At 52.5% G+C, this 11126-nt stretch overlaps 2 protein-coding genes and 1 long non-coding RNA gene across 3 annotated transcripts; all 3 read right to left on the reverse strand.

Annotated features, from left to right (window-relative positions):
• Positions 1–275: 275 nt before the first annotated feature.
• Positions 276–3569, reverse strand: LOC130521053 (ELMO domain-containing protein 3-like). Its single transcript, XM_057024710.1, has 8 exons — positions 3465–3569; positions 1784–2129; positions 1497–1676; positions 1263–1334; positions 1059–1133; positions 896–965; positions 549–611; positions 276–466 (listed from the first exon to the last, which is right to left on the reverse strand). The coding sequence occupies exons 3-8, from the start codon at positions 1530–1532 to the stop codon at positions 291–293; spliced, it is 492 nt and encodes a 163-aa protein (XP_056880690.1). The 5' UTR covers positions 1533–1676; positions 1784–2129; positions 3465–3569; the 3' UTR covers positions 276–290.
• Positions 3570–3726: 157 nt separating this feature from the next.
• Positions 3727–6540, reverse strand: LOC130521054 (steroidogenic acute regulatory protein, mitochondrial-like). The gene is made up of 7 exons (XM_057024711.1): positions 6317–6540; positions 5553–5660; positions 5356–5480; positions 5047–5205; positions 4463–4647; positions 4293–4386; positions 3727–4216 (listed from the first exon to the last, which is right to left on the reverse strand). The coding sequence occupies exons 1-7, from the start codon at positions 6378–6380 to the stop codon at positions 4097–4099; spliced, it is 855 nt and encodes a 284-aa protein (XP_056880691.1). The 5' UTR covers positions 6381–6540; the 3' UTR covers positions 3727–4096.
• A 3071-nt stretch (positions 6541–9611) lies between these two features.
• LOC130521052 (uncharacterized) lies at positions 9612–11126 on the reverse strand. Its single transcript, XR_008949165.1, has 2 exons — positions 11017–11126; positions 9612–10930 (listed from the first exon to the last, which is right to left on the reverse strand). It is a non-coding gene; the product is annotated as an uncharacterized LOC130521052 (long non-coding RNA).

Genomic DNA, 11126 nt, shown 5'->3' on the forward strand with positions numbered 1-11126 from the left:
TCCTCCACTGTGTCCTCTACTGTGTCCTACCTGCGTCTCCCTGCATCCTCCACTGTGTCCTCTACTGTGTCCTACCTGCGTCTCCCTGCGTCCTCCCTGTGTCCTCCAGTGTCCCCTGTGTCCTCTGTGTCTTCCACTGTGTCTTCCACTGTGTCCTACCTGTGTCTCCCTGCGTCCTCCCTGTGTCCCCCCACTGTGTCCCCCCTGTGTCCTCCACAGTGTCCTCCACTGTGCCTTCCCTGTGTCCTCCACTGTGTTCTACCTGCGTCTCCCTGTGTCCTCCCTGTGTCCTACCTGCGTCTCCCTGTGTCCTCCCTGTGTCCTCCCTGCGTCCTCCCCGTGTCCTCGTACTTAAGAAGGGCAGCAGCAGTTCTTACCCGCACGTCTCCGAGATCTGTGGTCTGGAAGTACTGCAAGGCTTCGTTGAAAGATATGATTGGTGTTGGGTTCAGGTCCTCGGGGAGAGCTGAGGGACACGATCCAGAGGGGACTCTGTTAGAACCTGAGATCAGTCCAGCCTTTAGCTGGCGTCAGGAGAAACTGCTGACCTGGTTGGATGTTCTCCAGGGCCTCCCACTCCTGCCGGGCCTTCTCCAACTCGGGGTTTTCTTCTGAAAGGATTCAGGCAAATGTTGCTCAGGTGACATCAGAAGCTGCAGGTGTCTCACACATGCAGCAGGTGTTCAGAGGAAACGGGTCAAGACCAGTAAGCCGGTCACACGAGTTAACGAAGAGCAGTAGACAGACATGAGGAAGGTCACCGGGTGGTCTGGGGCCATGAGTCCAGGAACGGTCCTGGAGGTGCTACTAAACCACCAGCTAAAACTGAACTGTCACCAGGTTCTAGAGCAGCTGCCACAGGAGCACCACATTGTGGACACTCCACAGGAGTTACCTGCAGGCTTGGCTTGGCCCCCCCCGGCTGACAGGGTCTGCAGAAGACCGTTCTGCTTCAGCGTGGAGATCTGGAGGAAAGTCACACAAGAGTTTTACAGATCCGCAGCAGATCCGCGGCTGCTCTCCACCTGTGGTGGAGGTGAAGCACCAGAGGGACGGACCGGCAGAGGTGTGAGGGCGGCTGACGGCACCACCGGGTCCCTACCGGCACCACCAGGTACTAGGCCGTTCCTCACCTGAAGAACCAAAGAGGACACCTTCAACTCAAGGCCTACAATGGAAGATCTGAGGCGTGTGTGTGTGTGTGGTGTGTGTGTGTGTGTGTGTGGTGTGGGGGGGGGGGGGGGGGGGGGGGGGGCACTCACAGACTTCAGGTTGGAGTGTCCATTGGTGATTTCCTCTAATGGTTTACATTCACAGGATAACTCAGTTGAGCCCTACACACACACAGAGACACACACACACACACACACACACACACAGACACACACACAAACACACACACAGACACACACACACACACACACACACCACACACACACAGTGTTGGGGAAGGTCCGGCAGGAGAACAGAGAGCATCTAAGGTGCAGTCACCAAACCTCTGTGCCAGATGTGACATCAGCGCCTTCTTCCATTGCACATGTGTTGGTGGGCTAGACGGCTCCTGGTAGTGGCCCCCACAGGCTCCTGGTAGTGGCCCCCACAGGCTCCTGGTAGTGGCCTCCACAGGCTCCTGGTAGTGGCCCCCACAGGCTCCTGGTAGTGGCCTCCACAGGCTCCTGGTAGTGGCCCCCACAGGCTCCTGGTAGTGGCCCCCACAGGCTCCTGCAGTCATGGACCACAATGTGGTGCTGGAAGGACCTCCATGATTTACTCTACTGCACACCTGGAGCCAGCGTACACGTCTATCTTCTTCTCTTCTTTTTAAGGGTCAAAGTCGGGCCAGGGTCTGATCCTGGAGCAGGTGCTAGTCTAGAGGTGGAGGAGGGGTGACCAGTCAACACACACAACCCATGGAATCTGGCTGCTCTCCTCCACGGGTCAGCCTGGCGGGTGTGTTCACTCCTCTAGGCCGTCAGACGATGACACGGCTTGAGAAGGTCATTCCACTGCCACCAAGGAGAGGTTGAGGAGAGGGTCAGGAGAAGTTCAGGAGCTCCACCTGCAGCACTCCTGCCCCAACCCCTCGGGAGAGGACTCGGGAAGGCACATTCACGGAAAGCTGCAGTCTCCTGGAGAAGGAGAACAAATGATCACTGCCATGAAGGTTTGGAACACCAATAAAAGGAGGGTTGACTGGACGTAGGCTGGTTCCTGACCGTCCCAGGAACATGAGCAGGAACCCAACCTGTCCAGCCAGCCCCAGTCCAGCTCCCTGTCTCTGGGGCGGTTCTTGGCTAGGCTGACATCTCCCCTCCTCACTGGGGGAACCCGAGCTATCTGCAGCCCACAGAACCGACGCAGGTCCTGCAGCAGCTCCAGCAGAACACAGGCCAGCACAGTAGGTGCAGGGACCACAGGAGCACCAGAACCCAGCAGCAGGTACACGAGGAAGAACCCTGCCCACGTTCTGCAGAGTGCCCTCCAGCTGGTGTCCATCAGAACCAGCCTCCATGAGGGCAGACAGCCACAGAGGAGGTCTGTGCTGGCAGCCTGGCACCGTGCAGTCCAACTGGCAGCGAACAGAACCAGCACGGGAGAAGCCTGGCAGTACAGCACTGACGGTCTGTGGGTCCGACTGGCCTCCAGACGGATCTGCTAGCGAGGCGAGACCCTCACACCCTTTGATGGATCATGTGGGCCCTGGGTCTGTTCTCATCACAACTCCCAGTTCTGGGAAGACCAAGGCCTCGATGTCACCCCCACACCCGAGTCGGATCCAGAACGGTGACCCAGAACATCAAGTATCTGGGTGTCCACTGCTGCCATGAACACCACAGACATCTAGAAGATGCCCGAACCAAAGGCTGGCAGAACATTCCCCGGGGGACCATCAGGCACCTCTTCAGAAGAATGTGGCGCGCGAGGACGTTGCCTTGCTTTCGCAACACCCTTCATTCTGCGGCGCGTGCTGGAGCCGTCTTTCATCTCTTCGCCTTGATGTCTCTCATCACTGATGCTTAATGGCGGAACATCAGGACACACCGACGTGGGTCGGCCCCGGGGCTCCTCGGACCGCTGTCAGCCGGACCTTTAGCACCGATGGCCACTTTAACATCGGGATGAGCCCGTTTGCTGACGGTGTTTGAAGGAAACAAGCACCGACAGACATGTCGGCTAGCGACCCGGAGTCCCAAACACGCAGCTCAGGCTTCTCCTGAAGCTAACCAAGCAGCGCCTACGCACAACCGAGCAGAACCGTCCAGAACCGAGTCCTGGAGATCATCTACTGGAGACCTCGGCTACACACAAACCCCTCAGCTGTCAAGCTAGCGGGCTAGTCCATACAACTGGATACGAGCCGCTCAAATGGAGCGCATATAAACGTACACGCGTATAAAACCGCGCACACCCGCACGCACTGGCCAGTGTGTTCATCGTGTACGGTGCATATAAAATAAAAATACCTGTTTCTGACTGCTTCTCCTTCCAATCTCAGCCTCCCTTCCCCCGTCCGCTGGACACGGTAATTTCCGGGTGCATCTTGGGAATTGTAGTTTCCTGTGTCGAACATCTCCATTACGTCATTCCTCTGAGGCGAGTGAGCAAGGAACCTGCCACCTCTCTCTCTCCTCTCTCTCGTGCGTGTGCGTGTGCGTGTGCGTGTATATATGTACACTGACAGAAAGTAGCCGTTTTCTAACATTTGTAATAAGTTGAATATGACTCTTTGCAGGTTTGTCACTAGGTCTTTATTTTCATATGACGGAGGGATTTAACATCAACAACAGTTTCGTTTTTTCCCATTGAAATCACGTTAAAGACATAAATATCAGCCACATTTGAGCACTTTGTTGCCCTGATGGATAATCAGTATGAATAAATAAAACACCCACAAAAAGCACAACTTGACAGCAGAAGGACAGAATCCCTTTGATCTTGCTGATCATGTGGACCAACCTAGGGGACAACCAAGACCTTTCTCTGACCAGCATCCCCGTCATCTTAAACCGCTTGAAACATCTGGATTTTCTAATGCAGACAGATTTCTATGAGTTAATAGCGAGCAGGATGCTGAGCACAGTGTTGGAGTGTTGGTTCAGCAGACGGGAGCCGTCTCCAGGGAAACGCTGTTAGCCATTCGTTGCCTGAGGTGCTGAGCAAAGTCCACCTGGGTCTGTGAGAGCACCTTGTTTATGATTGTTTTGGGGATCCAGCCCTGCGGACAGCAGCAGCACACGAGCAGAATGATCAGATAAAGGAACTGTGTGAAGGAGAGGCCGTGCAACTCGTACCTTTAGATCTACGTTGAGCAACCAGGTAAACTGCGTCTTATTTGGGTCTTCGGAACAAGGCTTCATGACTATACAGGTGGGCCCGTTCTCCGCTCTGGAACATACCCGGTGCAACCCTTACTGGTCCGTTTTAGAGGGGTTAAACTGTGGTTGGATGTGAACACGCCTACCTGATCATGCTCTTCTGCTCGGGCATCTTCGGGTGCTGCGTGGACGTCCCAGCCAGGAAGCAGGTGGAGCCTCGACGCTTAGCACAGCGCACGCTGACAAAGTCTCGCGCTCCCACCACGTTCCCGGGTGTGTCGGCAGAAATCTCATGGGTGACCATTGTCTCTGGACCAATCCTCTGAAGGATCTGTGGGTGGAGGAGTTTTCTTTCAGGGAAAAGGAAAGTGGTGACCCCATCTTTTGGATTTGAACCAAACCATTAATCAATCAATCAATAGTCTTTCCCTCAAGAACAATCACAGTTTCTGATGGGCCAAGAAGGGTTCCAGCCCCAAGAAAACATGGAAGAGGATCTGGTAGTGGGGCCGGTGCCAGAACACCTTCAGGGCATGGCCGTGCTACCCTTGAGCAAGGCACCCAACCAACAAATGCCCAAACAGTATAAGGCCCTTCGATGAACTGGCGACCCTCCTCGGGATGAAGCAGTTAAGAAGACGAGAACATTCAATAATTTGGGGAGTTTTTGACAGTAGATTTCCCAGGATGGGTCAACCACAGGGGGCTTTTGCGTGATCGTGCCTCTGACCTTCACTTGTTTGACGTGAGGGTTCCATTCCCCCATTTGCTCCATGTTTCCCACCAGTTCTTCATAAAGGCTGTGAAGATGTTGCTCCAGAACCACTTCCAACTTGAAGACCTTCCCAATGTCAGGTATCGTCTTACTCAGGACCTTGTCCCCATTGGCCTGAAGGACATTGGACAAGACCAGCTGAAATTCTTCCTTCAATCAGGACTATTTAACATGAAGTTAGGTGCATATTTGCCAACCGGTGTTGTTGGATATTCAAAACAGACATTTGTGTGTGTGTGTGTGTGTGTGTGTGTGTGTGCTCACCGCCACAGTCTCAACAGTCCACCCTTCCTGGTCACTGAGGATGACGATGGCCCTCTGCAGGGCTTCCTCCCCTTGTCTCACGTAGCTCAGCTCTTCCTTGGAGAACGTCTCTTCCTTAATAGAACCTATTGAAATAAAGCAGGTCGAGCAGCTGCAAACACCCACCGTCACCCTGAGCTGATGGTCCCAGGACTCACCGAGGAGAGAACTTCTTCTGTGCACATGACTGATCCAGTTGCTGTGGCCCGAGTCTGTCAGCCTGTTCAGCTCCTGGTGGATGGCCACCATGGCGTTCTTCCTCAAACCTGAGAGGAACACTTCCAGAGTCACCTCACAGGAACGCTGCATTCATCCTGCCAGGCACCTCTGTTGAGGGCCACACGCTAGCATCTGGGTTGATTCTGGATTAGGTGGAGCCGCCAGATAAACATCCCTAAACTCACTCTCAGTTACATCAAGCATGATCACCCTAACCAGAAATTAGGGTGATGTCATGCAAACAGGAATATTAGCCCGTGTTTCTACTGAGAATGATGTTTTTAGCATCAAACAAGAGGTTGGATCAGCAGAAACAATATCATTTACTGTTAACGGTGCTGTTCCACATGGTGTAGACACAGTCCTGCCCTCATTTCATGGCTGTGCTGGGCTAGAGGTCAGGGGTCAGGGTTAGGACTGGCACCGTGCCTAGCTAAGGTCTGGACGTGCAACATTACCAGGCAGCTTATACGCAACCCAAAACCCAACATAAAACCCAACGTTTACACGTAAAACTGAACAATCGAAGAAATAATCAACGTAAAATAACGATAGGCTGAAGGACTGTCTTCGGCTGTCCCATCGCGACTCATCAAGTCCTCTGAGGCGGTCCGTGGCCTTTCTGAGCCAAACTGTTGCCCCGTTCAGCCCAACACAAGTGCTGAGCAGCAGAGAGCCCAAGCTAAGGTGAACGTTCACTCACCTGTCATGTTCCTCATATGACGGTACGAGATGCCAGCGCACAGTTTAAAGGTTGCAGGCAGCATTTTGGGTTGCAGGAGGAGGTAAAAGCACGTCGGGCACTGGAATCGCTCGAGTCAGAGCTGGATTTCTGCCTGTTGACTTTTCACAGCCTCTATATATGAGAGCAGAGCTACAAGGCTGCGGCGCTATCACCGCGGTGGTGAACCCCCCCCACCCCGCCCGGTGAAGTGGCCCTGTCACCAAGGTCGACTGACAGACAGCGAGAATGCCTCACACTCTCACAGACATGGTATCAGATAACGTTCAGTGCTCAGGACCAGGTTGGACATGTCCCGCTGAGTCATGTGTCCCATCTCAGAGCCTTGACACAGTTGTTCCAGCTTACGATTGATATCTGTTGTTATCAGCACTTCCTAATATTGTTCCGTTTGCCCCACAAAACTCCAGGAAACAAGCACCCAAACCAAACCCAGAACCTTGGAGTCCAAACACACGTTAGGAGTGTTCGCTGTGTTGGGGGCAGGTTCTTATTTACACTCTCGTGTATATTCCAATCAGCTTTATCACTCCAAATATTCTAAAAGATTGCAGTCGGCAGCACCAACCACCACAGAAGTGGGAAGGATGGTTTCCACTGGGGTAAACCGGTGACACGGGGCATCTGGCCACATGTTCCAGTCAGTTAGTAGCAAGCTGACTTCAGGTGGGAGTGGGTTAGGGTTAGAGGGTTAGGGTTAGAGGGTTAGGGTTTAGGTTAGGGGTTAGAGGGTTAGGTAGAGGTTAGAGGAGGGTTAGAGGGTTAGGGTTAGAGGGTTAGGGTTAGGGTTAGAGGTTTAGGTTCGAGGGTTAGAGGGTTAGGGTTAGAGGGTTAGGGTTAGAGGGTTAGGGTTAGAGGGTTAGAGGGTTTCGGGTTAGAGGGTTAGGGGGTTTTGGGTTTCGGGTTAGGGGGTTAGGGTTAGGGTTAGGGTTAGAGGGTTAGGGTTTAAGGATAGAGGGTTAGGGTTAGAGGGTTAGGGTTAGAGCAGGCATGGGCAAACTACGGCCCGGGGGCCACACGCGGCCCGTTAAACGTTTTAATCCGGCCCGCCAAACTTGAAAAATTAAATGAATAAACCTTGTTAATGTTATATTTTCACTGCAATTCTGGTGTTTTCCCACTAGAAAAAAGACAGTCAGGAGGAGAGTGATGGTGATATCCTGAAGGATAACAGAACTTTCAGTGCTTTAAATAGAAATGTTTTTTTTTTTTTTTTAAAAAGGCACATTTATTCATTTGATTTTAAGTGTTTTAAGACTCATTCCAAAGTCAGATATTTTGTTGTAATGCTTCTCTTCATTTTCATTTGAAATTAAAGCACATGTTTTCTCCATATCCCAAGATGTGTATTTTTTCTCCAATGAGGTGAGGTTACCAAAGCACTCCATCCATCCATCTGCTCCTGGTCCGGCCCCTTTGTCAAATGTTAGAACCCATTGTGGCCCACGCATCAAAATGTTTGCCCACCCCTGGGTTAGAGGGTTAGGGGGTTAGAGGGTTAGGGTTTAAGGATAGAGGGTTAGGGGGTTAGGGTTAGGGTTAGAGGGTTAGGGATAGGGTTAGGATTAGAGGGTTAGGGTTAGGGTTAGGATTAGGTGACCAATGCCAAAACCAAAACACAGGAGCCAAAGGGCAGACATGGACTCATAGGCCAGTTCTATTGGAAGAACTAAAACAATCCAAAAACTAGTTCTGGAGGCCAGGGCTGAAGGGACCTGGTGCACAAGGTGGGCCGGGATTGATCGAAGAGGAACAGAGTGAACAGAAGTGAGGTAGGCAGATCTGAGCAAACCAGACCAGCAAAAACGTCAGTTTATTTAACGAGAGCCAAACGTTACCACAGCGTGGTTGACCACAATCTGGTGGAGAAGGTGGCCCTAACCCTAACTAACCCTAACCCTAACTAACCCCAAGCCTAACTAACCCTAACCCCAGCTAACCCCAAACCTAACTAACCCTAACTAACCCTAAACCCAACTAACCCCAAACCTAACTAACCCCAACCCAAACTAACCCTAACCCCAACAACCCTAACCCCAACAAACCCTAACCCCAACTAACCCCAAGCCTAACTAACCCTAACCCCAGCTAACCCCAAACCTAACTAACCCCAAGCCAAACTAACCCTAACCCCAACAAACCCTAACCCCAACTAACCCTATTGGGAGGTGAGTGTGGAGAGAGCAAATGGGTCCGACGGAGGTGCAGGTGTCCCATTAGGTGACAGGTTGGAGACATTGCAGGTGGAATTGTCCATCGTGCCTTGATTGGGAGGATAAAGCCAACTGGAAGTGGTCCGTCCCTGAGGGACCCCTGTGGGATCCCTGTGAGATCCCTGTGGGACCCCTGAGGGACCCCTGTGGCCTCGTGGTTCTGGGACACATTTAAATCACTTTTGGATCTTAAAAGTCAGGGATGAAGTCAGAGCTTTAATGAAATCAACAGAAAAGCAGAGTTATTCCCAATAACATGTCCCTACAGTAATCCCTGACACCTTATCAGAACACTTCCATGTTTTCACAACCTTCATCTAAAAATTCCCACGTATCTAACGGCAACAGCGCCTCAGCCAGCTCCACGTCAGACGCGTGTCCAGGGCCACCAGGGCGGCTGGCAGAGCCGCGGGGGGAGCAGGCCATCAGATGGGGGGAGAGGGAAAACAGATGGTGCCTCATGGATGTCAGAGACAAACCCCGGTCGCCTTAAACTGCGACCCTTCGTCCCCGGGAAGCTTCATCACTCTTCCACTCAGGTTGTTGGAGTTGGTGATGAGAAAGTGACTGAGGTTCTGCAGGATGTGTGACATGAGGAGATGAAGCGTTAGCAGCTCTCATCCACTGGTTCTTCCTCACCTTCGCTCTGCTGACTGTTGCAAAGCTGAACTCAGGCTGCAGGACGATCATCGCTTATGAGTCAGGAGAGGAGGAAATAAAGGAAAGAACAAAATGCCGACAGTCCTGAAGCCACGCTCCTGTCAGGGGCTCAACTGAGGAACCTTTCAGGAGACGCTCGAACCAGCCGGCCAAAGTTCATCTAACCAGTCATTCAGGTCCTGCAGACCCTCAGTGGGGGGAGCTGGAAGCTGGTGGAAGTGGGGCTCCAACCTTTTTGCTGTAAGGCCACAGTGCTAACCACTAATTATAGTGCACGCGCACACACACACACACACACACACACACACACACACACACACTTCCTGCTCTGCTATTAACAACAGTCGTGGAGAAGCTGGAGGAATAAGGAGGAAACGGCAGGAGACGACTCGCTCTAGAGTTTATTGGGACTGGAAGGACAGAGGTTAGCTTTGGCTTCCACATGCACTCCTTACATGAAGGTGCCCCCCCCCCCCCCTTCCGAGTTGGGTCTCGATCGTGTTCTTGGTGAATCTGACGACTGTAGAAGAAACCAAGTGCTTCAGATCATGCTAAAAAGGAGGCACTTCTGTCTGAAAATGGCTGGTTCCAATGTTACTGAATGCTCGGACCAGCTGTCAGCACCTGACCAGGACCTGACCAGGACCTGACCAGGACATTCTTAAGGACAACGAGGCCTTTTGGCTGTGCTGCTGCAAGAAGGTCACTTCTTCGTTTGGTTGGTCTTTTCTGGCTCCTCAGGCACCTTCCTGCACCTCATCTCCAGGAGGATACACCTACATGACCCTGAAGACCCCGTTAGGACACAAAACACCAGGAAGAACCCTCGGACACGTGAGGCATTTAGAGCTGCGGTGGAACCTGGACGTGTGGTGAAGATGGAAGGTTTTCTGGTGAAGATGAAGCACAAGTGTGACCGGAACAATGACAGGAAGTGGCATCCAACAACAAAATGCCACAATCTCTTCAAACTGAAGGAAGCCGGTTCTGTTCCTGACAGCCTCTTTATTCAGACTCCACCTCAGGTCAGGGAGAAAGGACGACGTAAACCCAGGAACGTGTCCGGGAACGATGGGAGGAGCTAGAGAGATGTCCATTCTGACACCTTTCCATGCAGCCAAACACAACGTGATTGTGTGTTGTCGGAGACGTCTGCAGGCTCAGATCCAGCAGGCTCCAGCACTCAGAACCTCTTGGGGGTAGCAACCTTCAGGAGAGCAACATGACGACGCCAGGGACCTGAAATGTCATCTTTGGCCTGAGTATGTGGAAAGAAACTGCACATTTGAGCTTGAGGTGATGGTTTGTGAATGTTTGGGAGTTTTATGAGGTACGTTAGCTGGAAATATCCCCAAAGAAAAGGTGGTCAGAGACGCCAGGAAGAGCGACGAGCTGGAAACGAGAGCGCCTCCACCGCTCTTCCTGGGGTCAGAGCCTCTGGTCTTCAGCCCGTCCGTCCTGAGGAGATCAGAGTCTGCTTTATTCAAAACCTCTGTGGAACGCTGAGGCCTGGATCACAGGCCTGGAAGGCCCTCGCAGCTTCTTCTGTGTGTGTGTGTGTGTGTGTGTGTGCATGATGCAGGGTTTCTTCTGTGGCTCCCATTCGGTCACTGTTCCACTAGGGGGCAGAGTTGGACATGGAGTCCACAGAGTGCACGCTGGAAGACTGCAAACGGCTGTGGGCTATGGACGCCTCTGGCTGCTGCAACAGCGAGACAGAGTGTGAGTTCCTTCATTTGGTGCGTTCTTTATGTGTGTGTGTGTGTGTGTGTGTGTGTGTGGACTCACATGCCTCCTGAAGATCCTGTCCAGCAGGCTGCGTCTGGGCAGCTCTGGTGGGTGGTCCCAGTCCAGATCCGGAGGCCGTGAGCCTTGAGGCCCAAACAGATTCAAATCTC

Source organism: Takifugu flavidus, unplaced genomic scaffold (assembly GCF_003711565.1).
Source record: "Takifugu flavidus isolate HTHZ2018 unplaced genomic scaffold, ASM371156v2 ctg665, whole genome shotgun sequence".
Taxonomy (NCBI): Eukaryota; Metazoa; Chordata; class Actinopteri; order Tetraodontiformes; family Tetraodontidae; genus Takifugu; species Takifugu flavidus.

Coding starts and splice junctions, on each gene's coding strand:
- LOC130521054 (XM_057024711.1), bottom strand. CDS start 6,380: ATGCTGCCTGCAACCTTTAAACTGTGCGCTGGCATCTCGTACCGTCAT. Junction 4,648..5,046: donor CTCACGTCAAACAAGTGAAG/GTCAGAGGCACG, acceptor CTCCACCCACAG/ATCCTTCAGAGGATTGGTCC. Junction 4,217..4,292: donor TGCTCAACGTAGATCTAAAG/GTACGAGTTGCA, acceptor TGCTGTCCGCAG/GGCTGGATCCCCAAAACAAT.
- LOC130521053 (XM_057024710.1), bottom strand. CDS start 1,532: ATGGAAGAAGGCGCTGATGTCACATCTGGCACAGAG. Junction 1,335..1,496: donor ATGTCACATCTGGCACAGAG/GTTTGGTGACTG, acceptor GTGTGTGTGTAG/GGCTCAACTGAGTTATCCTG. Junction 966..1,058: donor CCGCCCTCACACCTCTGCCG/GTCCGTCCCTCT, acceptor ACTTTCCTCCAG/ATCTCCACGCTGAAGCAGAA.